Source organism: Phyllobates terribilis, unplaced genomic scaffold (assembly GCF_046119375.1).
Source record: "Phyllobates terribilis strain yellow unplaced genomic scaffold, ASM4611937v1 Scaffold_8__6_contigs__length_399053987, whole genome shotgun sequence".
NCBI lineage: Eukaryota > Metazoa > Chordata > Amphibia > Anura > Dendrobatidae > Phyllobates > Phyllobates terribilis.
The window spans coordinates 28,166,190-28,193,475 of NW_027362768.1; the positions used below are offsets into that span (position 1 = coordinate 28,166,190).

At 45.1% G+C, this 27,286-nt stretch overlaps 1 protein-coding gene across 2 annotated transcripts in view; it reads left to right on the plus strand.

Annotated features, from left to right (window-relative positions):
- LOC141156669 (WD repeat-containing protein 47-like) overlaps positions 1-27,286 on the plus strand; it is a 65,659-nt gene that overhangs the window by 27,299 nt on the left and 11,074 nt on the right. For both annotated transcript variants that reach the window (XM_073642897.1, XM_073642898.1), the window contains exons 7-14: positions 4,193-4,371; positions 5,774-6,028; positions 13,309-13,369; positions 22,042-22,205; positions 22,304-22,473; positions 23,199-23,369; positions 23,543-23,674; positions 26,850-27,068. In XM_073642897.1, coding sequence (XP_073498998.1) covers positions 4,193-4,371; positions 5,774-6,028; positions 13,309-13,369; positions 22,042-22,205; positions 22,304-22,473; positions 23,199-23,369; positions 23,543-23,674; positions 26,850-27,068 — 1,351 coding nt within the window. The remainder of the gene's footprint in view (positions 1-4,192; positions 4,372-5,773; positions 6,029-13,308; positions 13,370-22,041; positions 22,206-22,303; positions 22,474-23,198; positions 23,370-23,542; positions 23,675-26,849; positions 27,069-27,286) is intronic.

Here is a 27,286-nt window from a genome sequence, read left to right on the forward strand (position 1 = left end):
TATCCTCGGGCATGCAGATCTAGACCGGTCGACTTTGTTATTACAACCAATGCAAGCGGTTCCGGCTGGGCGGGGGGAGGGTTACCTGGCGGATCACTTGGTTCGGGGACTCTGGGCAGATCACGAGAAGAGAGCGTAATCCAACCTAAAGGAGCTTTGTGCAGTAGAGAGATCCCTGTTAGGCCTTCTCTCCCATGTTAAGGGTCACCACATAAAAGTCAGGTCAGACAACCAGACAACAGTGGCATATATAAATCAACAGGGGAGCATGAGGTCTCTGTCCTTTATGGTAGTGGCAAACAATATCCTACAGCTAGCAGAACTGAATCTCCCATCCCTCAGTTCACTACACATAAGGGGGTGGAGAATACAAAAGCAGACTTTCTGAGCCGCCATACGTTAAGACAGGGGAAGTGGGCCCAGAGCCCGGTAGTTTTTCAGCAGATTGTCCAATTGTGGGGTTTACCAGACATAGATCTGTTCGCTCGCAAGGCCAACGGAAAGGTGGAGAGATTCTGCTCCCTAGACCCGTCAGAAGATCCTTATGCAGTAGACGCCCTCCATATTCTGTGGCGGTTCAGGAAGGCTTATGCATTTCCCCCAATAGTGATGATTCATTCAGTGGTGAGGGAAGATCAGGCAAGAATTATTCTGATAGCCCCCTTCTGGCCAAAGAGACCTTGGTTACCCCTGCTCCGACTGATGTCGATATCAGATCCCTGGATCCTGCCGGATAAGCTGGACCTTCTCAGTCAGGGGCCAGTTTTCCACACACAGACCAGGGGATTACACCTTGTGGCATGGAATTTGAGAGGTCGTTATTGAGTAGTAAGGGGTTTTCCCTGACCGTAGTTTCCACTCTCCTACGTAGTAGAAAGTCCATAACAACAAAGATGTAGGGTTTGGGGGAAGTTCCTGGATTTTCTTAAAACCCCTTTGTCAGATAAACATCCTGGAGTTCCTACAAAGAGGATACGATTTGGGGTTAGCTGCGGGAACACTTAAGGTTCAGGCATCTGCATTGGGTGCACTCTATTATTGTAACTTAGCTGGAAACAGATGGGTTTCTAGGTTTATTAGATCCTGTGCTAGGTCCAGACCAGTCCGAACCCCTAGAATTCCTCCCTGGGACCTGAATTTAGTCCTGAATGCCCTCTCTGGCGACCCGTTTGAACCCCTGCAGGTTATCTCTCCAAAATTACTCACCCTTAAAACTATTCTTTTGGTGGCCTTGACATCAGCCCATAGGGTGAGCGACTTGCAGGCTCTTTCGTTTAATCCTCCTTACACCCAGATTTATGATGACAGGATTGTCCTACTCCCATACCCGGCTTACCTCCCTAAAGTGTTGTCCAGATTTCACTGTAATCAAGAGATTGTGTTGCCTTCTTTTTGTAGTAATATAGTCCGAATGATGGGGGGGGGGGGGTGTATATGTATGTGTGTGTGTATATATATATCAGTACAGACCAAAAGTTTGGACACACCTCATTAAAAGATTTTTCTGTATTTTCATGACTTTGAAAATTGTACATTCACACTGAAGGCATCAAAACTATGAATTAACACATGTGGAATTATATATTTAACAAAAAAGTGTGAAACAACTGAAAATATGTCTTATATTCTAGGTTCTTCAAAGTAGCCACCTTTTTGCTTTGATGACTGCTTTGCACACTCTTGGCATTCTCTTGATGAGCTTCAAGAGGTAGTCACCGGAAATGGTCTTCCAACAATCTTGAAGGAGTTCCCAGAGATGCTTAGCACTTGCTGGCCCTTTTGCCTTCACTCTGCTTTCCAGCCCACCCCAAACCATCTCGATTGGGTTCAGGTCTGGTGACTGTGGAGGCCAGGTCATCTGGCGTAGCACCCCATCACTCTCCTTCTTGGTCAAATAGCCCTTAGACAGCCTGGAGGTGTGTTTGGGGTCATTGTCCTGTTGAAAAATAAATGATGGTCCAACTAAACGCAAACCAGATGGAATAGCATGCCGCTGCAAGATGCTGTGGTAGCCATGCTGGTTCAGTATGCCTTCAATTTTGAATAAATCCCCAACAGTGTCACCAGTAAAGCACCCCCACACCATCACACCTCCTCCTCCATGCTTCATGGTGTGAACCAGGCATGTAGAGTCCATCCGTTCACCTTTTCTGCGTCGCACAAAGACATGGTGGTTGGAACCAAAGATCTCAAATTTGGACTCCTCAGACCAAAGCACAGATTTCCACTGGTCTAATGCCCATTCCTTGTGTTCTTTAGCCCAAACAAGTCTCTTCTGCTTGTTGCCTGTCCTTAGCAGTGGTTTCCTAGCAGCTATTTTACCATGAAGGCCTGCTACACAAAGTCTCCTCTTAACAGTTGTTGAAGAGATGTGTCTGCTGCTAGACTCTGTGTGGCATTGACCTGGTCAGACAGGACGCAGCGCTGGACAAGAGAATGAAGGTGAGTAGGAGTGTTTATTATTTTTTTTTTTATGTGCAGCATGATGGGGATTAGGGGGACCATGCATACCAGGATAAGGATGAGGGGCCATACATACCAGAATAAGGATGAGGGGTGCCATGCATACCAGGACAGGGATGAGGGGTGCCATACATACCAGGACAGGGATGAGGGGTGCCATGCGTACCAGGACAGGGATGAGGGGTGCCATGCGTACCAGGACGGGGATGAGGGGTGCCATGCGTACCAGGACGGGGATGAGGGGTGCCATGTGTACCAGGATGGGGATTGCTGTGCCATGCATGCCAGGATGGGGATTGCTGTGCCATGCATGCCAGGATGGGGATGAGGGGTGCCATGCATACCAGGATAAGGATGAGGGGTGCCATGCATACCAGGATGGAGGGATGCCAGGCATACCAGGATGGGGATGGGGACCACGTATAAAAGGAAGGGGGGGGCATATATACCAGGATGGGGGATTTTGTCAGAATTGGGGGATGTTACACCTATACCAGTGTCAGCAGAAGACCCCCTCCCCCTTAAAAGTGCATCATGAACACATTTTTTGCTTACATTTTTTTTTTTATTTTCCTCCTCTAAAACGTAGGTGCGTCTTATAGTCCGAAAAATACGGTACAAAACATAAAATCCTAATAAAATACATTTACATTTGTGGGTATAACATGAAAAAATGTGGAAAAGTTCAGGGGGAGTGAATACTTTTTTCAAGGCCCTGTAATACATTTGGTACAGCATAAATGTAGGGATACCATTTTAAACTTTCATCCACACTCACTGAAAAGAGCACTTCAGTGAAATATTTTTTTTAATTTATTTATTTTATTTCTCCCTTTGATAGCAAATGTATGTGTACATGTGATGCGTGCCGTGCTATACTCACCGGTCGCTGTCTTCCTCCGATATCAGCGGTGCTCCGCTGTATGGAGCAGAGGTCGCTTTTTCTATTTCTCAATGTTAGTCTATGAGAAGAAGGCTAGAGAGCCTACTCCTGAGTCTTATGGTCTGGTACTGAGAAAGTAATCGGCGCTGCACACAGCAGACACTGTGTGATCTGTCACGAGACCCCGGAGCAGAGCACCGCTGAGAACGGCAGAAGACCGTGACCGGTGAGTATGTTACTACATTCATTACACATACCCAAATCATTGCTACCTATGGGAGAAACCTTACTGGAGAGCTCCTTTTAACTTTTCATTCTTCTCCATGAAGATGAAATATGTTGCTTTTCTTCTGCATTCGTATTTCACTTCTGCTTTTACATGACACACCATTTTTCTGGCGCATTCATTGCATAAATGTACCCGGACATCTGTATGCTTTTCTTTCCACATCTTCCATTTCCTATATTAAAGGGTTAATCTACTTTTTAATATTAGAAAGGTCTCCTGAAGATGAGTATCATCTGTCATGTTGTGGGCCATCACAGGGAAAGGCAGCATTACAAAGTCTTGGTAGTACGTAGATAGAAGGATATGCTCCAGAGAGACCCCTCTTTATAGCCACTAACTGGATCAGCTCCTAAATGAAAGACCCCTTTATACCCTCAGAGCACCCTAGAAGATGGGTTTCCTAGATAACTGCTTTTAGTAATTGTATCTATTTTTCTAATATTTAGTTTGCGGCTTAGCTTTTTTGTCACTTACTCCAGATCTGCTGTCTTTGTTATTTTCCATAGATTGACATTAGCTGTTTCTTCTGAATTCCTGTTGGTTGTGGTGTTTTTCAGCTGCGGGACTCCACGGAGCAGTTTGAGGAATATTACCGCCAGAAGTTACGTTACCAGCAGCACCTGGAGCAGAAGGAGCAGCAGAGGCAGCTCTATCAGCAGATGCTGTTCGAGGGGGGAGTCAACCAGACCGAAGAAGCTGACAACCCCCAAAATCTCACTGAACAGTTCCTTAATAGGTAGCAATTACTAATAGGGACTTTTTGGATATATTAACCCTTTTGAGGGCCTGATTTTTCATTTTTATGCATTTTTCATTTTTTTCCTTGTTTTTTACAGGGCAAGTTGTAGTTTTGAATAACACTGTTCATTTTACCATTCAATGTAAAAGTGAGGGGACATTGCACCAAAAAAGCACAGTTCTGCAGTTTGTTTTTTTGTTTTTACAGCACTCCTTGTGTGGTCAAAATGACCCGGCAGTATGATTCTCCATACCAGTAGGATTACGGCTATACTAAACTGCAATGTAAAAAAAAAACAAACCTCAAAACCTTGGAAAAAAATAATTTGTCTCCATTTTTTGAAACCCATAAGTTTTTTATTTTTACACTTATGGAGCTGATTTTTGCAATCTGACCTGTAGTTATCGATACCGTTTTGGTTTATAAATGACTTTTTTATCTTTTTTTTTTTGTTTGTTTTTTTGTTTTAGGGAAGAGTGGTGACCAAAATGTGTCAATTCTAGGTTTTTAATTTTTTTTTGAGGACTAAGATGGCAATCACCGTCCTTCAGTAGGGTCTTGGCTTCCATGGTAACCCATGAACTACTCTCAATCATGGGGCCAATGGGAGCCATTTAGATGCCGATGTCTGCAATAGACAGCTACATCTAAATGGTTAATAGCCGTGATCAGCATCTAAATAGTTAGTGGCAGTGATCAGAGCTCGCTCTGGCTGCTGCCATTACAGGCCGATGAAGGCTATGTAACACAGCTGGCATTTGCTGCGTATGAAGCGGGCTCAACTCCTTAGCCCTCTCTATACAGCCCTCACCGATCTGTGATGGAAATGTTTGGGGTCATAGGTTCCCAAACTAGTAAAAAGAAAAATAATTGCACTCATGTAAAATAACAAAATCACATAGTACACTTCTTCCCTGGCTGCAGTGCCTACTCTCTGCCACTACTACTGTTTCTGTGTTTCAGCTGCAGCGATGACATCATGTCAACAGTGCACAACACCACTGCAGCCAATCACTAAGCTCAATGGCTTGTCTATATGTGAACTCAGTGATTGGCTGCAGTAATGATGTGTGCTGTTGACGTGACATGACCACTGCAGCCAAAACACAGAGACTGGAACATTAGCGGAGAGCAGGCGTTGAAGCAGGTGACAGTGTATGTATACTATTGTTTGGGGACCACTTTTTTTTTTTTTAAAAGTGAGAACTCCTTTAACAAATTCATACAATAGAAACTAATCTGCAGTGCTCTACAGCGGCCACTACACAATGAACACGAGTTTAGAAATGTGTTCTGTTGTGTTCTTTTTTTTTTTTAAACCTTGTTCACAGCAGTCTCCTCATAATTGCATTGCTGTGTATTTTTAGCATATGGCTATGTCCTTTTATTCTCCTTTTAGGTCTATAAAAAAATTGGGTGAGCTGAATGTCGGGATGGAGCCTGTTACTGAAGAGACACAGACGAAGAGTCATCCACACAATGGACCCAGAGACAGCAGCTCATCTGCCGCCAACGGGCCGTCGCCTTTGTCCTCTTCTGTAACAAGAAATCTGCAGCCTGATGGACAGAACATAAATACGAGCACCCCCAGGAAACGAGGCGTTGATGCCCATATACCATTCCCCGAGGAGTCACCGGTGTTTGGAACTACAGGGTTAGTTACTGTATGTCCCTTAATGTTTGTACATTTAATGCTGCAGTTTGGAGGGAGGGCTGCATGTAGCAGCTTTATAGACTGTTTAAGCCTTATATATGCAGGGGAAGAATAGGGAAATAATCTTGCTCTTATTAATCAGACTTCTGAAAAGGAAAATTGCTTAAGCAGTATGCATGCAGGGCCGATTTAGGTGAAAATTGTTTTCACCCTCCCCCATCCAAATGTTCTCAAAAACCTATCTGCAGGAGTCGGGTAAATTGAATAGCGCATCATTGGATGCTTTTTGTGGCTGGCAAATGGCATCACATCTGGTCCAGGCAGGAAAAGCATGTTTATTTCGCAGATTTTTGTTTTTTTATGGCAAATCCAAACCCCTGAACAATATTTTGATATAACAACCCCTTTAAATTAACCTATACGAACCTTATATCAGCGGCTGACATGAGAGCCTAATATTACTCCTGAATATGCAGACTATAATATGATATGAAGGCCCATGTAATGTCTGTAGGGACGTGTATATCATCAGTAGGGTTTTTTATAATTGGCCCCCTACACAAATCATATTTTCTCCATTCATATTAGCCCCCACTACTGGTGTCATATCAGCTTTTATAGAAGCCTGACAAAGCTTATATTGATCACTCCCGCAGGTACAATCACAGTAATCACCCCCCAACCCCATTGTGTAATAAATCATTATCAGATATCAATAAAATATTAGCACAAAACAGGGTTAAACTATAGTTTTTTTCCTCCACTTTTGCCAAGAGTCATATTTTTTTTATTTTTATTCTGTCAATATAGCTTATGAGGTTATTTTCTGCAGCACAATTTGTAGTTTCCAATGGCACCATTCAACTTACCGTACAATGTGCTGGAAACAAGAGCAGCATTCGTTCTACTGTAAAAATGAACTGACACCGTGACTCCTCAGATCCTTACGGTTACAGTGATACCAAACTTGACTGTTTTTTTTTTTTTCGTTTTAATGGTGACAATTTTTTTTTTAATTCATAAAAAAAAATATTGCTTTTGTCGCCATATTCCGAGACATGTAATAGTTTGATAATTTTTAAGGTTGAAGGTAGACATAAGGCCATTAAGTTCAACCTATAACCCAACATGTTGATCCAGAGGAAGGCAAAAACCCCATGAGGCAGATGCTAATTGCCCCATTCCAGGGGAAAAATTCCTTCCTGACTCCACATACGGCAATCAGACTAGTTCCCTGGATCAACGTCCCATCACAGAATCTAGTGCTCATAGCCTGTACTATTATATTTTTCAAGAAAGGCATCTCGGCCCCTGTACTTTTGTAGTGAATCATGCATTGCAACATCATGTGGCAGAGAGTTCCATAGTCTCACTGCTCTTACAGTAAAGAATCCACGTCTGTGATTATGATTAAACCTTCTTTCCTCTAGATGTAGAGGAGGCCCCCTTGTCACCATTGCAGGCCAAGTTGTAAAAAGATTATTAGAAAGATCTCTGTACTATCCCCTCATGTATATGTACATTGTAATAAGATCGTCCCTAAGCCTTTTAATACATTCCATTATTTTATTAGCCTTAGCAGCAGCTGCCTGGCACTGGTCACAAAAGTTGTTTGCTGCCCACCCATATGCCCAAGTATTTTTCAGTGACTGTTTTACCCAGTGTTTTACCATTTAGTGCATAATTATATATTTTATTTCCTCTGCCCAAGTGCATGACCTTACATTTATCTACATTAAATTGCAATTGCCATTTCTCGGCCCAAGCCTGCAGCTTATATAAATCTCTCTATAATATTAACCCCTTTACGACCTCGTTGGTAATAGTACGTAGCTGCGCCCTGGGCCTTATGGACCAGCTACGAACTATTACGCGAGCGACGATGGCGCCCGCACACAAGCGGTGCGGGGCGATCGCCGCCGGGTGTAAGGTGATTGTTAAAGCTGACACCCGGTGCTAGGAGCGGTCCCGCACCGATCCCAGCACTTTAATCCCCGCGATGCTGTGATCAAAGTCGATCGCAGCATTGGGGGGGCAAGGGGGGTAGTGATCGCTATACTCACCTCTCCTGTCGGCGTCCAGCGATGTCTGTGGCGGCTTTCGGGTGTTGTCATGATTACCCGATGTCGTCATGACAACATCCGGGTCACCAAGAGGCAGGAAGTTACTTTAGTCATGCGCAGTACATGACCAAAGTAATGTCTCCTTGTGTGCAGCTGTGACAGCCTGTATAGCACAGGGATGGTGCTGCATGCCTGTGCTATACAGGCGATCTGAAAGCTAAAAGTGAAAGTCCCATAGTGGGACATAGTGTAAAAGTAAAAAAAGAATCAGAAAGTGAAAAAAAATAAAATAAATTTGTAAAAATATTTAAAAATGAAAAACAATCCCCCAAAAATAAAAATATAATGTCCCCATCAATAAATATTATTATGAAAAAAACAACAAAATAATAAAACTACACATATTTGGTATCGCCGCGTCCAAAACGGTAACTCCTTTAGTGAACACGGTAAAAAATAAAAATAAAAAACTAAGCAAAAAACAATGCTTTATCATCATACCACCAAACAAAAAATGTAATAAAACGCGATCAAAAGAACAAATGCAAATAAAAATAGTACCGCTGAAAACATCATCTTGTCCCGCAAAAAACAAGCCGCCATACAGCTCCATCAGCCGAAAAATAAAAAAGGTATAGCTCTCAGAATAAAGCGATGCAAAAACAATTCTTTTTTCTATAAAATAGATTTTATTGTGTAAAAGCACCAAAACGTAAAAAAAACTATATAAATGTGGTACCGCTGTAAACGTACTGACCCGAAGAATAAAGCTACCGTATCTATTTTACCACACGCGGAACAGAATAAAACAACGATTCCTGAATTGTTGGTTTTTGTTTATTCTGCCTCCCAAAAATAGGAATAGAAAGCGATCAAAAAATGTCACGTGCCTGAAAATGGCACCAATAAAAACGTTAACTTGTCCCGCAAAAAACAAGCCGTCACATGACTCTGTCGGCCGAAATATGGGAAAATTATAGCTCTCAAAATATGGCGATGCAAAAACTAGTCTTTGCAAAAAATGCGTCTTTTAGTGTGTGACAGTTGTCAATCATAAAATCCTGATATGAATCTGGCATCGCTGTAATCGCACCATCCCGAAGAATAAAGTCGTCTAATCACTTATACCGCACGAGGAACGGTGTAAAAAGTAAACGCTAGGGTTAGGGCTGTGCTAGGGTTAGGGCTGTGCTAGGGTTAGGGCTGTGCTAGGGTTAGGGCTGTGCTAGGGTTAGGGCTGTGCTAGGGTTAGGGCTGTGCTAGGGTTAGGGCTGTGCTAGGGTTAGGGCTGTGCTAGGGTTAGGGCTGTGCTAGGGTTAGGGCTGTGCTAGGGTTAGGGCTGTGCTAGGGTTGGGATTTTTTCAAAAGTAAAAAAAAAAATGATATGGCGACTAGTGTTGAGCGCAAGTGCTCGCTACTTGAGATTGCGTTGGGTGCTTGGGTATGCACCGAGTATCGCGGGTGCTCGAGTGACATTCTTGAGTCTCCGCCCCATATGCTTTGCGTCCAAAAAAAACTCACGGGGATTGCCTGCCATGCACGAGCGATCCCCCACATGTTGTTTTTGGGGTGTCTAATAACCATGAAACATGCGGGCGGGGACTCGAGCATGTCACTCGAGCACCCGCGATACATGGTGCATACCTGAATACCCGATGCAAGCTCAAGTAGCGAGCACTTGCGCTCCAAACTAATGACAACTTATTCAATATGATGACCTAATGTTATCAAATTCTGTGTCTTACTCCTGGGTTCAAAATGTTCACTATACCCCTTGATAAAATCCTTGAGGGGGCTAGTTTCCAAAATAGTGTCACTTGTGGGGGGTTTCCACTGTTTAGGCGCATCAGGGGCTCTCCGAATAGAACATGGTGTCCACTAATTATTCAAGCAAATTTTACATTCAAAAAGTCAAATGGCACTCCTTCCCTTCCAAACCCTGCCGTGCACCCAAACAGTGTTTTTTCCCCACATATGGGGTATCTGCGTGCTCAGGGGAGATTGCACAACAAATTTTGGGGTCCATTTTTTCCTGTTACCCCTGTGAAAATAAAAAATTTGGGTCTAAAGTAACATTTTTGTGAAAAAAGTTTTTTTTTCTTCCACATTCCAAAAATTCCTGTGAAGCACCTGAAGGGTTAATAAACTTCTTGAATGTGGTTTTGAGCACCTTGAGGGGTGCAGTTTTTAGAATGGTGTCACTTTTGGGTATTTTGTGGTCCCTAAAAAAAAAATGGTTTTGTAAATTTGTTGGAAAAATTAGAAATCTAACCCTTTTAGCTATCTAATGAAAAAAAAATTTGGTTCCAAAATTGTGCTGATGTAAAGTAGACATGTGGGAATTGTTAAGTATTAACTATTTTGTGTAACGTATCTCTCTGATTTAAGGGCATAAAAATTCACAGAAGCTGATGAGGTTAGTTTGACCTCTCATAAAGCCGTGTTGATACTGGGCTATTCTTATTGAAATATTGCAGGATAGCATCTCTTGGGAAACTCAAGGATTTTACCCACAGTAGAGTTTAACTTATTGGCCTATCATTTTTTTTTTTTTTTGAATATTGGCACCACATTTGCTGTGCGACAGTACTTGAATTCTTGAATTTTAGAAACAATGGTCTGTTTTGGTACTTAATTCCTGCAGTACTCGGGGCTGTATGCCATCCAGGTCCGCTAATTTGCTTACTCTAGTGTTTTTGAGGCGGTGTTGTACTTCCTGCTGGGTATAGCAGGTGATATTTAATGGAGAATTTATGGATTCCCTGATCATGTCGTTTGTCATAGGGTTTTATAGAGAAAAAGGCGTTTAGCAGATTGAAAAATAGGAGTAGCCATGTCACCACAGTAGTGTGTAATTCTCCGAAGCTCGGATCCACCCCACTGCTCAGACGGGAAAGACAAATAAATGAAGTAGAGATGGGTCCAGCTACACAGAAAAAAATTCCTGACATTTTACTTGTTCATATTTAAAAATGCCACAAAACATTCATAACAGTCCAAAAGCGAAACACCACTGACTGGTTTCTGGTTCGTATAGCACCCTTAGTCATGGGGATTAGCAAATTGGCCTTTCCCTCATCCTCGTCCAACATTTCTCCCTATTATGTTGAAGGGGCCAACACGATCATTTTTCAGTTTCTTACTGTTTATCCAGTTGAATATAGTGGGATTATTTTTCCTTTCTATGGCAATGAGTGTCTCCATCTTTGCTGCTTTGATTTTTTTTTTTCTCTAATTATTTATTGCCTCATCACTACTCTCTTTCTTTAATTCCCTAAATGCTTTCTTTTTGTCACTTATTGCGCCCCTTACAGCTCTATTTAGCCATAGTGGTTTCCTCCTATTTCTAGCATGTTTATTCTCATAGGGTATATATTGTGCACAGGTCCTATTCAGGATGTTAATAAATGTCTCCCATTTGCTTTGTGTAGCTTTATGTCTCAGGATATCGTCCCAGTTTATTGCACTAAGATCATCTCTCAACGGTTGGAAATTTGCCTTCCTGAAGTTTAGTGTCCTTGTAACCCCTCTACGACACATCTTATTAAAGGTTACATGAAAATGTATTATTTTGTGATCACTATCAGGCTATTTGCCCACGTTGCAGAAATGAAGCAGAAAATTTCTGCTTAATTTCTGCAAGTCCTCTCCCGGAAAAACGCATGCGGAATTCCGCACGTGTTTATTGCGCGTTTTTCGTGCGTTTATCGCGCGTTTTCCACATGCGGAATTGCATTGTGTTTTTTAATGCATTGCACAAAGGCAATTCCGCTTGCGGAAACGCAAAATTAATGGACATGCTGCGGATTTTTGAGCGCAGCATAAACTCTGCTGAAAAATCAGCAGCATGTGCATAGAACTTGCAGAATCCCCTTGGAGACCATGGGGAGCGGATTACCTAGCGTTTCACAAGCGTTTACGCTGCGGAAATTCCGCAGCATATACGCTTGAAAAACGCTACGTGGGCACACAGCCTTACCCAAGTGACCCCCACCTTGTATGTATTTGATGTTCTCTCTAGCCAATTGGTTAATATTAGGTCTAGCAGTGCCCCCCGTTTGAGTCCTGCACCAGATGTGAAACGTAATTGTCTTTCATTATTGTCAAAAACCTGTTTCCTTTGCTGAACCTGTAGGTTTCTACTCTCCAATTTATATCAGGGTAGTTGAAGCCCCCTGTAATAATTTCTTCTCCCTGATTCGCTGCCTCATCTATTTGCTTTATGAGAATATTTTCAGCCGCTTCCATAATATATGGAGACATAACAAAATGCATTTTGTGATTACTTCTGTTATCTTTGTCAAATGTTTCAGATCACAAAACAAATATGAGATCTTGCTTTTTTGCTAGACGGGCCATAGTTTATTCAAATTTCTTATTTAGAAACACATTTCTAAGTGTTACAATTCTTTCAACTTTTCTTTATGGGTTTAATGGAAAAAAAACAATCACCATTTTTTTCCCTACCATTTATTGATCACCATTATCTATTCAATGTATTGTAAGGATTGTGTGTGTTTTTTTTAAGTGTTTAAAAAGATGTAATTATTGTAAATGTTTTCATTTAATTTTTTTTAGTAATTTTATTGGAAAACAATTCTGACATTCATTTTACCTCTAACATACAGATATATAGAGATGTATCTATCTATCGGTACAATATTCCTGTAAAGAGGAAAAATACTAATTAGACAGACATATCTCCAGGTTTATAGTGTGAGATCTGATATAGTTATTTAGATAACAGTTGTTCATAATATCTTTTCTCGATATTCTTCGGTGAATGAGTTGTTTTGTAATATAAACACTACTTATTTATTGTTATTCATATTTTTTTTTCTCTTTAATTTTTGTGTCATTGGTAGGGTAGCAATTAATCCATTGTATTTTAAATGTCAGAATTTGGATGTGGAATAAAATGTATTTTTCCTACTCGGACCTGGCTGGTCCCCTCCTTGCACGCCCAGTAGATGCCGCTTTCCTGGATGCTGGATGGTACAGCCGTGCAGTGTATGAGCGTCTGCTTTTTTACACCTGCATAAAAGACTGAGAACTAAACTTTTTTAGTCCCATGGTGTCCTAGTCCATAGATATAGAGAAATATATATATATTTTTTTATTCTTCTTTGCTATCTTTTTTTTTTAATGGCTAAAACCCGTTACCAGTATACACACTTAACCCATCTCTGTAACATTCTGCATAATTTTTCTTTGCAGTGGGAAAGTTGGACCAAACCTTGAAGAACCTGTAAGTGCTGGAGCAAGAAAAAGTTCAGAGGTGAGAAGTTACAGAAAATAAATACTCAGCTATAAATACTGGGGTACTTATTTAAAGGGTTAACAGGCCCAGGGTCCCATTGTATCTAGTTTGTTTGTGGTGAATGTATTTTGACCCATTTAAAAAAAAATAAAATAAAATAAAAAAGTGATGACCTGCACAGGGTGCTTGGAGGTAAATGTTTGTAATATTGCTCATAATATTTTTGGGAGATTTTAATTGTGACATTCTGTAAGTGGTGTTTTTCTCCTTTTACTGTTTTGGGCTCCTGTACATATGTCTCTGTGTCAGGCTTAGCTTCTCTCCGGGGCGCTCCAGAGACTCTGGAGGAAATGCTGATTTCTGGCCTTAGGGAATAGTTTCAGCATTGCCTGCATCTGTTATAATGTCTCACGTCTCCCTCCACTGAATGTGAAAACTGATACACAAAATTGCACACAACTGACATACAGCATGGGAATCTAGCTTAACCCCTTCAGGACCCAAGGGATTTTTCATTTTTGCACTTTCTTTTTTTTCCTCTTCTTGTTCCAAGAGCCATAACTTTCATGTTTTTCTGCAACATATCCATGCTTGTTTTTTTTGATAAAATGAATGGTTTCATTCAAAACTAAAACTTATCTTACAATGTACTGGAGAAAGGGAAAAACAATGTTAAGTCCTCTGCAATTTTGAGGAAAAAAAAAACACATTTCCACCATTGTTTTTACGGTATTCATTGCGCAGTAAAAAAAAATTTAAATGACCGGGCAACATGATACTCCCTGTCCGAATAGTATCCGGCACGGCTCGATCCCTGGCGGCCACTACACTATGTTTTTCTCTGAAAGACTAGTGTTTCAGAGTTAACAAATGCGGCTTAATTCTGCAGCCTGTGTCTGATGCATGTTGCTGTGGATCAGGCAGATGTATCAGCATCAGGTTCTCTTTAAAACCATTTTTTCCTTTTCTCCCATGACAGCACCACCTGAGAGAGGGTATCCGCCCACCAAGGACAGGAACCTACTGAATTAAAAGGCGGTACCTCTCTTCCGCATCAGTTTTTGTTTCCTGTCCTTGATGGGAGCCTCTCTAGGTGGTACCTCGCCTACCTGATCGTGGGGTCTGGACCGTGGATCCCGGGATCGATGCTTCCTGGAGGCCGTGAAGAAGCAGCAGTTGGTCCTCTGTTCCCAGCCCCATCTTGCTGCTACTTGGGTCTGCGTGTGGGGGGGCTGCCTTCTGGGGTCCTCTCCCGCGTGCGCCGGGTCCTGCGGCCGGGTCTGCGCTCACATGGTGGCATGGCTGAGCGCGCCGGCCGGCAGGTCTTCCGGGTCTGCGCACGTGTAGGGTTGCGCCATGGCCTATGACGTAGCGCGCCGTAAGTCCGGGCTGCGCACGCGCGGGGTCGTGGGGCGCCCTAGTACGTAGCGCGCCGGAAGCCGGGTCTGCGCTTGCGCGGGGTGCGATGCTCGGGTCATCCCCGCTGCAAGCGCGTCTGGTACCGCTGGGCTGCGCACTCGCAGGGGGGGCCCCGCGGCGGAGCACGCCAGCTGGTAGAGAAAAAAAAAAGAGAGAGAGCTCGCTGCCGCAAGGGGAGGAGCCTAGAGGAGGTGGAGCCCTAATGCTTCTTAAGGGTGGGAAGCTTTCAAGATGGCGGTGTCTGCATCCCCGTCATAATGAGTGAGGAGCCGCAGTCACCTGGGCAGCAGCTGTCACCGCCGCAGGAGGAACAGCAGCAGCCACAGCCGCCAAAGCAGCGTAAGCGGCTTAAGCAACCGGAACGTCGAGAATCTTCCCATCATCAAAGCCATAGCAGTGGGGGACGTGTGAGTGCCGGCAGAACCGGTCAGAAAAGACCTCGTCAGTCCACCTCCGCCAGATGGGAGCCCTCATGTGAACGGCAACCACCACCTCCGGTACCCTAGTCTGAACGGCAGTGTGGCGAGTGATCTTCGTGAAAGTCTCACCTTAAGTAATGTGCTCTTCTCTGTTTTCCTCTTTCTCTCCCTTCAATTCTTGGGGGTGTTAGGAGCCAAATAAGTGTAGTTCTAAAAGTATAAACAAGGAGTGTGCATTATGTAAAAAACCTTTGCTCGGACTGTATCCAGAGAACATAGCAGAGGAGTCCCCCAGGTTTTCTATGGAGTTAAAAAATCTAATCCAAACGGAGGTCAGGGATTCTTTAAAAGGCTTAACCTCACGCAGGAAGAAGAAGCAGAAACAGGTTTCCTCGGACTCAGAGGAATCAGTAGAGTCCCGTTTTACAAAAGAATTTCCTTCCTCCTCTGATCTCTCCTCATCATCATCATCGGAGTCTTCAGATGATGATGGTGGGGGTAGGCCTTGTTTTTCGGTAGATAATACTGAGAGACTGGTTAAGGCCATTAGAGTGACTATGGGTATTACTGATACCAAAGCTCCCCGAACAGTTCAGGATGTCATGTTCGGGGGCTTAGACCAGAGGAAGAGACGCACATTCCCGGTTAATGAAAGAATCAAATCTCTTATAGATAGGGAATGTAAAAAAACGGAGAGGAAGGGTCAGCTGCCTTCTTCCTCTAAGCGGAGATACCCCTTTGAAGAAGAGGATGCAGCTAGATGGGACAAAACCCCTAAGATTGATGTGGCCATCGCAAAGTCCTCAAAAAAATCCACACTGCCCTTTTGAGGATTTGGGGGCCTTAAAAGACCCGCTTGATAAAAAGGCGGAGTCTTTCCTTAAACAGGCCTGGGAGTCGTCAGCAGGGGCTCTTAAACCGGCAGTGGCAGCCACCTGCACCGCCAGGTCTATGATGATCTAGCTTCAACAGTTGGAAGACCAGATTAAGGGGAATGTCTCGAGGGAGAAGATTCTGTCGGACCTTCCTCTTGTGCAGGGGGCGGCTGCATTCCTGGCAGATGCATCAGCAGATTCAGTTAGGCTGGTTGCCCGGTCTGCAAATCTCTCTAATGCAGCCCGTAGGGCATTATGGCTCAAGAGCTGGCCAGGGGATGTGCAGTCAAAGACTAAACTGTGCTCAATCCCTTGTGAGGGGGTCTTCCTGTTCGGCAAGGGCCTAGATGATATCCTGGATAAGGCCGCAGACAAGAAACATGGGTTTCCCACTGTGTCTGTTCCCCGATTTAAAAGCTCCTTTCGGAAGAGGAAGTACAGTCGCAGCAAAGCTCCCAGAGACCAGAGTAGCTGGAGAGACAGGAAGCCGTATAACAGAGGCTTCATGTTCGGGGGTCCATCCTCCGAGAATAAGAAAGCCCCTAAGTGACAGTCCTCCCCAGGTGGGAGGAAGGTTGTCCCACTTCCTGCCCGCCTGGGGAAAAAATTTCGTCCAGTACTTGGATTTTAGGGATAATCAGGAGGGGGCTCAAATTAGAGTTCAAGAACATGCCCAGGAACACCGTCAGGATTTCAGCCCCCAGAGGCCTAAGGGAGCAGATAGCCCTGCAGCAGGAAGTTCTCTCTTGTTGTGAAGGGGGTTCTAGTGGAAACACCTGTACCCGAGCAAGGAAGAGGGTTTTACTCAACTCTCTTCCTAATAAAGAAGCTGGATGGCTCCTTCAGAACCATTGCCAACTTGAAGAAGCTGAAAGACCATTTGATCTACAGGCTGTTCAAGATGGAATCAATAAAGTCGGCCATAAAGATGTTGTTTCCGGACTGTTATATGTGCGTCCTCGATCTGAAGGATGCTTATTACCACGTTCCAATCTTTGCAGCACATCAACAGTTTCTGAGGGTAGCTGTACAGTTCGGCAAGCACGTAAGGCATTTTCAGTTTGCAGCTCTTCCCTTTGGCATCTCCATGGCTCCAAGAGTTTTCACAAAAATTATCCTGGAAATCACAGCACATTTAAAGGAAAAAGATATCCTGGTCATCCCTTATCTGGACAATTTCTTAGTGGTGGGCAGATCAAAACAACTCTGTGCTCTGGCTCTGGAGGACGTCATGGCCAGTCTAAAGGGCCTGGGTTGGCTGTTAAATTTAGAGAAGTCAAGACTGGAACCAAGGAGGGTTCAATCTTTCCTGGGTCTCATTTTGGACTCAGAAAATCAAACCTGTCTTCTACCAGAGGACAAGAAGCTGAAGATCAGATCCCTAATATCTCGGGTTATCAGCAATCCAACCATGACCTTGAGGAGTGCAATGTCTTTATTGGGTACAATGACATCTTGCATCCCGGAGGTTCAGTGGGCCCAGTTCCATTCCAGACGTCTTCAACAGGAGATCCTGACTGCAGACAGGAGGCTCAGAGGTAGCCTGAATGGAAGAATATCTCTTCCGGATGTAGTAATCAACTCGCTGGACTGGTGGAGATCTCCGGTCAATCTATCTTTGGGGGTTCCTTGGTCCTTCCAGGTGTCGGATACAATTACGACAGACGCAAGTGCAGAAGGCTGGGGTGCTCACCTAAGAGATCATTCTGTACAAGGCCTCTGGTCGGACAGCGAGACGGGTCTCTCCTCCAACATGAGGTAGCTGTTGGCAGCCAGAAACGCTCTAGAAAAGTTCAATTCTTTTCTCCGGGGTCATCACATCCGGATAATGTCGGACAACCGAACGACAGTCGCCTGCATCAATCAGGGGGGTACCAGGTCTCTTCCTCTGATGTTAGTAGCGGATCAGATCTTTCGTTTTGCCGAGAGTCAGCTGTTCACGTTCTCGGCGCTGCATATAAGAGGAGAGGAGAACATAAAGGCCGATTTCCTAAGTCGTCACATCTTAAAACAGGGAGAGTGGGAGTTGAATCCAGCCGTATTTCAGCAGATTGTGGGCCGATGGGGACAGCCTCAAATAGATCTGTTTGCAAACAGACACAATCGAAAGACCGAAATCTTTTGCTCCCTGAATCCAAAAGAGAGGCCGTTTGCGGTGGACGCGCTGCAGATTCCTTGGCATTTTACTCTGGCCTATGCCTTTCCCCCTTTAATGCTGATCCCTACCATCCTAAGAAAGATCCGAGAAGAGCAGGCGAGGGTTATATTGATCGCCCCGTTCTGGGCCAAGAGACCATGGTTCACTTGGATGAAGAGAATGTCCCAAGCGGATCCATGGGTTCTTCCGGACATCCCAGATCTCCTCAGACAGGGCTCAGTCTGCCATCCCCAAAGATCAGGCCTGCATTTGACGGCCTGGATTTTGAAAGGTCACTACTGACGCAGGAGCGGTTTTCTCCGGATCTGGTTACTACTCTACTGGCGAGTAGAAAGCCGGTAACGACTAAGATCTATGGTAGAACCTGGGCTAAGTTTCTGTCTACCTCGGGTCAGTCCGCCAAAGGGAGGGTTCCTATTGGGGCCATACTAGAATTCCTCCAGAAGGGGTTAAGCATGGGACTAGCCACCAGTACTCTTAAGGTACAAGTATCAGCTCTGGGGTCACTATATAATTACGACTTGGCGGCGAATAGGTGGATCATCAGATTCATTAAAGCTTGTGGTAGATCCAGGCCTATTCCTACTCTAAGGATGCCTCCTGGGGACCTTAATTTGGCTCTAGAGGCACTAACCAAACCTCCCTTCGAGCCCTTAGAGAAAGTTTCAGAAAAAATTCTAACTTTAAAGACAGCCATACTGGTAGCTCTGACATCAGCTCGTAGAATTAGTGACTTACACGCACTATCTGTTAACCATCCATTCACTCAAGTGTGTATGGATAGAGTAATCTTAAGACCAGACCCGGCCTATCTTCCAAAGGTAGCCTCCAAATTCCATAGGACGCAAGTAATCACTCTCCCTTCCTTGTATCCTAACCCTAGGGATTCAGAGGAACATAAGCTTCACACCTTAGATGTTAAGAGGGTATTAGTCCAGTATTTGGAGGTGACGAAGGCCTGGAGGAAAAGTTACGCCTTATTTATCTCCTTTCAGCGGGCTAGGAAAGGGCTTAAGGTTACAAGAGGGACCATAGCTAGATGGGTCAGGGATACCATTACCTTAGCATACTCTTCTAGCAATCTGCCGATTCCAGAGAACCTGAAGGCTCACTCCACCAGAGCGGTAGCTGCTTCCTGGGCTGAGAAGGCGGATGTGCCCATCGACATCATATGTAAGGCGGCAACTTGGTCATCCCCCGCTACATTCTACAAGCATTACCGTCTTGATCTTTCCTCTTCTACTGATCTATCCTTTGGAAGGAAGGTGTTGCAAGCGGTGATCCCTCCCTCTGGTGTCTGATCTCTATAAATCTCTCAGGTGGTGCTGTCATGAGAGAAGGGGAAAAGATCCTAGTTACTCACCGGTAACGGGATTTTACAGAGCCCATGACAGCACCCTATTAATTCCCTCCCCTTTTTCACTATGGTGTGCACTTTTTAAGGTGTCTTATTACAAATGTTAAGGTGGCAGTTATGTATTAACCTATTTTTCGGAGGCCCTCTCATGCTCTGAAACAAAAACTGATGCGGAAGAGAGGTACCGCCTTTTTATTCAGTAGGTTCCTGTCCTTGGTGGGCGGATACCCTCTCTCAGGGGGTGCTGTCATGGGCTCTGTAAAATCCCGTTACCGGTGAGTAACTAGGATCTTTTTTTATTATTATTTATCATTAGATCGCTTACACAATAGACTACAATACCACAGTATTGCAGTATACATAGAAACTGCGGCTCTCCTGTGAAGCCCATGCAGTGCCTAACATGGCATTTACGAGGTCCTTCAGCAGGTCCCCAGTTGTCATGATGACCCATCACAATCTTGTCGAACGAGGACTGATGGGAGCCGGGCCTACATGCAGTGGCAGTGATGTTGTTTATGTGCTTCAATCCGAGATTGATGGCAACATTTTAAATGGTTCAACTGCAGTGATGGGAGTAAGTTCTGGTCACTGCAGTGACAGGCCTGCGCTGGCTAGGAGTAAGCTCTGGTTTGTGCAGTGACAGGCAGGTGCTGGCTTGGAGTAGGCTCTGGTCGCTGCTGTGACAGGCAGGTGCTGCCTGGGAGTAGGCTCTGTTCGCTGCAGTGACAGGCATGTGCTGGCTGGGAGTAGGCTCTGGTCGCTGCAGTGACAGGCAGGCACTGACTGGGAGTAAGCTCTGGTCGCTGCAGTGACAGACAGGTGCTGGCAGGGAGTAGGCTGTGGTCGCTGCAGTGACAGGTAGGCGCTGGCTGGGAGTAAGCTCTGGTCGCTGTAGTGACAGGCTGGTGCTGGCTGGGAGTAGGCTCTGGTCGCTGCAGTGACAGGCAGGTGCTGGCTGGGAGTAGGCTCTGGTTGCTGCAGTGACAGGCAGGTGCTGGCTGGGAGTAGGCTCTGGTCACTGCAGTGACAGGCAGGTGCTGGCTGGGAGTAGGCTCTGGTCGCTGCAGTGACAGGCAGGCACTGACTGGGAGTAAGCTCTGGTCGCTGCAGTGACAGACAGGTGCTGGCAGGGAGTAGGCTCTGGTCGCTGCAGTGACAGGTAGGCGCTGGCTGGGAGTAAGCTCTGGTCGCTGCAGTGACAGGCAGGTGCTGGCTGGGAGTAGGCTCTGGTCGCTGCAGTGACAGGCTGGTGCTGGCTGGGAGTAGGCTCTGGTCGCTGCAGTGACAGGCTGGTGCTGGCTGGGAGTAAGCTCTGGTCGCTGCAGTGACAGGCAGGTGCTGGCTGGTAGTAAGCTCTGGTCGCTGCAGTGACAGGCAGGTGCTGGCTGGGAGTAACCCCGGTCACTGCAGTGACAGGTAGGCGCTGGCAGGGAGTAGGCTCTGGTTGCTGCAGTGGCAGGCAGGTGCTGGCTGGGAGTAACCCCGGTCACTGCAGTGACAGGCAGGTGCTGGCTGGGAGTAGGCTCTGGTCGCTGCAGTGACAGGCTGGTGCTGGCTGGGAGTAAGCTCTGGTCGCTGCAGTGACAGGCAGGTGCTGGCTGGGAGTAAGCTCTGGTCGCTGCAGTGACAGGCAGGTGCTGGCTGGGAGTAACCCCGGTCACTGCAGTGACAGGTAGGCGCTGGCAGGGAGTAGGCTCTGGTTGCTGCAGTGGCAGGCAGGTGCTGGCTGGGAGTAACCCCGGTCACTGCAGTGACAGGCAGGTGCTGGCAGGGAGTAGGCTCTGGTTGCTGCAGTGACAGGCAGGTGCTGGCTGGGAGTAACCCCGGTCACTGCAGTGACAGGCAGGCGCTGGCTGGGAGTAGGCTCTGGTCGCTGCAGTGACAGGCAGGCGCTGGCTGGGAGTAGGCTCTGGTCGCTGCAGTGACAGGCAGGTGCTGGCTGGTGTAAAGTAGGCTCAACTCCTTAGCCTGCTTCATACATTTTCATCATAGGTCACTAAAAATGTATGTCACAGGTCATTAAGGGGTAAAAAGGATATTCCCAAAAAAAGCAAGTGATCCCGTAGCCATAAGTTGGGTACAAATTGATGAGGGTCCTAAAACTGGGACCTTCAATGATCCCAATATCAGGGCTGTGGATCCTGGAAATGGGGCTTTGGTGTCCTGTTCTGAAGTGAGCAGAGGTGTGTATGCTCATCTCCCAGTCATTCTTTGTCTATGGGACTGCTGACTACAGCACTTGGCTATTTTCAGCAGTCCCATAAGGCAGAGGTGGAGCATGAGGCTGAGAAGACATTTGTACCTTTGCTTTTTATCAGAGGGGGACATGTGCATGATACCTACTGGCTGTGCGCTCGTCATCCACAACTCTTACCTTCTGATCCCTTCAAAGTTTACACATGGATTCTTGCCATTCATTTTTTTTTTTATTAATTATATATATTTTTGGGATTTAACAGGCAGACGGAAAATCAAAACAGCAATTTATCTGCCTGACAACAATGGAGGACACACAGGCGGTCCGTGCGGTAGCGTTTCACCCCAGCGGATCACTTTATGCTATTGGATCAAATTCTAAAACGCTTCGAGTTTGTGCTTACCCTGATGCCTTGGATCTTACCAGGTAAAAGACTTAATACTTTCTTGGAGTACTAGCTAGGACGACGTACAGGGGCCAACAGCAATGTGCAGCTCTCCATTGTTACATTACTTTCGTTTCAGTGCCCCAAGCAGTCCCACGCAGCCACTAATCCGATTTAAGAGGAACAAACACCACAAGGGTTCCATTTACTGTGTGGCCTGGAGCCCCTGCGGGCAGCTACTCGCCACAGGATCTAATGACAAGTATGTGAAGGTGCTGCCGTTCAACGCTGAAACCTGCAATGCAACAGGTAAGACTAAGTGACTGTAACATTGGGTGTCACATACTGCACCCTCTATTTTCCTGTAGCTTTGTCCGACATTAAAGAGGTTGTCCACTACTTTATCATTGATGATCCATTCATAGGATAGGTCATCAGTGTCTGATCGGTCGGCTCCCCCACTATCAGCTGTCCTCTGTGGCGGCGGCCGCTGGCCAGAACTGCTCAATTGTGGAGCTGCTTTGTCTTCTGGTAGTGTCCGCGGCTTTGTACTGCGCATCCACCTTCTATTGATTTGAATAGGAGGTGAGTGTGCATTACCCAGCCGCGGCCACTATCAGAAGACGGAGCAGCTCTGCAAGTGAGCACTTCCAGCTGACGACCACTGACACAGAGAACAGCTGACCGGCGGGGGTCCCGGTGTTGGACCCCGACTGATCAGACATTGTTGAGCTATCCTAAGAATAGGACATAAGTGATAAAGTAGTGGCCAACCTGTTAAATAATATGTAATAGTCTGTGCTGCATCCAAAAGGCATTTTCCAGTATTTAATCTCTTCTAATGGGGTATGGGAGCTAATGCTGGGACTGAAAGGGTGCTGACAATGAATATAATGTGGAGTAGTGTTGGCCCCTGGGCGGCCATATTAGAGATACGCACTTTTCCCCTGTAAGGACAGTGTATTTGTTTTATGGCAGCTGAAATCAACCCTTGTATCAGACTGGGGCCTGTAATAGAGAATCTTGCCTTTCAGGACCAGACCTGGAGTTCAGCATGCATGATGGAACGATTAGAGACCTGGCTTTTATGGAAGGGCCAGAGAGCGGCGGTGCAATACTGATCAGTGCAGGAGCCGGAGACTGTAATATCTACACTACAGACTGCCAGCGTGGCCAGGGGCTTCATGCATTAAGTGGGCACACAGGTAAGCAGCACTTCTGTGGCACATTGATTTGTTAGGATCTTATTAGTCCTGCCATGCACCCCACATATAGGAAGCTGATAGACCTATGAAGTGTGAACTGCTGTGTATTTTACATTGGTGAATGTCCTTACATTAAACCTAGTAATGAAGAATATTTTGTGACTGTGTGATAGGGCACATCTTGGCTCTTTACACATGGAGCGGTTGGATGATTGCATCAGGATCCCAAGATAAGACTGTCCGATTTTGGGATCTCCGCGTTCCCAGCTGTGTTCGAGTGATTGGCACTACGTTTCATGGAACAGGTAACCTAGTACCTTGTTAATATAGTTATATACTGTTGTGCTTACATGGCAGTATCTTCTAAATTTGCCGTTCCTTACCCCAGCAGACTACAAAATTCTCTGGCAATAGTAAAAGTTAATGAAAAGAAACTGAACCTCAAGAGAAGAAAAAAATGTGATCTCTGTGTAGCAAATAAAGCCATATATAATGATAAAGGGGAAATTCTGGGTTTATACCCCTCATCTCATGTGGTTGTGTGTTATACGGGGCACATGTAGCATTTTAGCGTCCGATAGTTCGGACTAGGTAGAAGGTGAATTTGTGGTTTTGAGCTCTCTGCTGATCGATGCTCCCCTGACAGTCAGGATCCCAAATCATAGATAAGTATAATCTAAAAAATTGTGAAGATCACACATGCCTTTATGAGGGATGCAGACCTCGCCTTGTACTAACTGAACATATAGGAGTTTTATATGTGACGGAGATGGAGCACCTGGTAAATCTGACTAACATATATAAAATGTATGTTCCATATACTGTATATACACAATGCTAATTGGCTCAATATCCGATTCATGGCAGCTGCTTATAGTCTCAGGACAAGAACGGAGCCAGAGATAGAATAAGGAAATCTAGTATTAAACCACATCTACAAGAAACAACTGCTGTTCTGAATCTCATGGAACTGATATATAAATGTGAGACGGGACGTATAAAAGCTAACCGCTGGATTGTTACAGATGATGATCATTAACAAAAACATTTTCATTGGTTTTAAGATGTTTGGAGCTTGTTCTCGATTTTTCTAAGTACAAGAATTTGTAAAGAATGGAAAACTTCTCTGCATGTTAAATCATTCTGAGCATTGCAGATTATTATTATTATTATTTATTATTATAACGTCATTTATTCCATGGCACTTTACATGTCAAAAGGGGTATACATAGCAAAAACACTAACAATAATCTTGAACAAAACGTGACAGCGACTGGTACAGGAGGAGCGAGGACCCTGCTCGCGAGGGCTCACAATCTACAAGGAATGGGTGAGGATACAGTAGGTGAGGGTAGGGCTGGTCGTGCAGCGGTATGGTGGAGCGAGGGTTACTGCAGGTTGTAGGCTTGTCGAAAAAGGTGGGTCTTCAGGTTCCTTTTGAAGGTTTCCACGATTGGCAAGAATCTGATGTGTTGGGGTAGAGAGTTACAGAGTAGGGGGGATGCATAGGAGGAATCTTGTATGGGATTGTGGGAGGAGGGGAGTAGAGAAGGAGATCTTGTTAGGATCGGCGGTTGCGTGCGGGTATGTACCGGGAGACTAGGTCAGAGATATATGGAGGAGACAGGTTGTGAATAGCTTTGTATGCCATGGTTAGGGTTTTGAACTGGAGTCTCTGAGCAATGGGGAGCCAGTGAAGAGATTGACAGAGAGGAGAGGCCGGGGAATAGCGAGGGGACAGGTGGATTAGTCGGGCAGCAGAGTTTAGGATGGATTTGAGGGGTGCGAGACTGTTGGCAAGGGAGGCCACAGAGCAGGAGGTTGCAGTAGTCAAGGCGGGAGATGATGAGGGCGTGCAGTGGTGTTTTTGCAGATTCATGGTTGAGGAATGTGCGCATTTTTGGAGATATTTTTAAGTTGGAGTCGGCAGGAAGTGGAAAGGGCTTGGATATGTGGTTTGAAAGAGAGTTCAGAGTCCAGCGTTACCCCAAGGAAGCGAGCTTGAGGGACTGGGCAGAGTGGACAGCCATTGACATTGATAGATAGGTCAGTTGGGGGGTTGAATGAGATGGCGGAAAGATGATGAATTCTGTTTTGTCCATGTTAAGTTTTAGAAATCTAGCAGAGAAGAAGAATGAAATAGCGGACTGACATTGTGGAATTCTGGTTAGTAGGGAGGAGATATTGGGTTCAGAGAGGTAGATCCGTGTGTCATCTGCATAGAGGTGACACTGAAAGCCGTGAGACTCTGAGTTGTTCCAGGCCTAGGGTGTAGATGGAGAAGAGAAGGGGTCCTAGAACTGAACCTTGGGGGACACCGACAGATGGGGGGCGAGATGAGGAGGTGGTGTGTGAATGGGAGACACTGAATGTCTGGTCTGTTAGGTATGAGGAGATCCAAGATAGGGCCAAGTCTGTGATGCCAAAAGATGAGAGAGTTTGTAGTAAGAGGTAATGGTCCACTGTGTCGAAGGCTGATGACAGGTCTAGGAGGAGGAGGACAGAGTAGTTTTATCTTGTAGTAGTGTTAGTAACAGTATCTAGTCTTGTATCTTGCATTGTATGCACCTTTAGAGCTGCGTTCACAAGTTGTGGCCAGTTTTAATTTTATTGCTGCTTTTATAGGAGAAGCACATAATTTTGCTGTGAATCACCACAAAAAACATTGTTATTCTACAGTGAGGCAAAAAATAAAAACATACTGCCGCAACATGATCACAGCCCAAACATGAATTCATCATTATTGGAGATTGGGAACTTGTCAGCTTTAGGCCTCATGCACACAGTTTTTGTTGGTGTTTTGTTGAATGGCACAGACAAAATTTTCCATAAAGTGGGGAAAAATGTTTTTCTGAAGCCCTTTTGGCAAGGCGGGCAGGCAATTGGACTGACCAATATTTTACATTGATACCACTAACCCTTTATATAGTATTTTTCCATGGGGTTGAGGATGTAGTTATTCTATTTTGTGCCTACATTGCTTTCATTAGAGCAGGGGTGCACATCCTGCAGCCCGGGGGCCACATGAGGCCTCCAGTGCCATTCTGGGTGCTCTCTGAACTCCTCTGTTGTCCAGTAACTCTGTAAAGCTATGGGGATAGGTGCACTCATTGTATAGTCATCCTCCTGTGTTTTTTTTTCTGGGCTGGTAAATAGGGGAGGAGAGGACCCTCTTTGTCATTCAAACCTAAAAAGTTTGTGCACTTCTATTAGAGCATTGGTATTTTCCACACTTCTGGTTCTATGCAGACATGGAAAATAGTGTTGATGAATATCTGTCAGTGGAGATATGTTTCAGAGAGCAGTGAAGGCATGTAGCCAAAACCATACTGATAAAAGAATGTTCACTAGTTTAAAAACAATCCCAATTTATTCCAATTATTTTTAATCTGTGTAACGCTTAGAGTGATTTATTGTGCTTTTCATTTCTTCTGTGTTCCTTAACTGAATTGTAACTTTTCTTGTTATATCGCCTTGCAGGCAGTGCAGTGGCCTCAGTGGCAGTAGATCCCAGTGGGCGGCTGCTTGCCACAGGACAGGAAGACTCTAGTTGTATGCTGTATGACATCAGAGGAGGCCGAATGGTACAGAGTTATCACCCACACTCCAGTGATGTGCGCTCTGTCCGTTTCTCCCCAGGAGCACACTACCTGCTCACTGGTTCTTATGACATGAGGATTAAAGTTACAGATCTACAAGGTATGTTCTTTATTACTGATGTATAAATAGTGTTAAATGGGTTGTCCACTACTCTAACAACCCCTTCTGAATCCCTATGTTTGCCCCCAGTAAAATAATAACACTTATACTCAGCTCCAGTGCCATTCCAGCAGTGTCAGCACTGGCTCTCCCTGGGCTCATGTGACACTGTTATATCACGCAATCCCAGTAGACAATCAGCGCTGGTTTTACTCTCC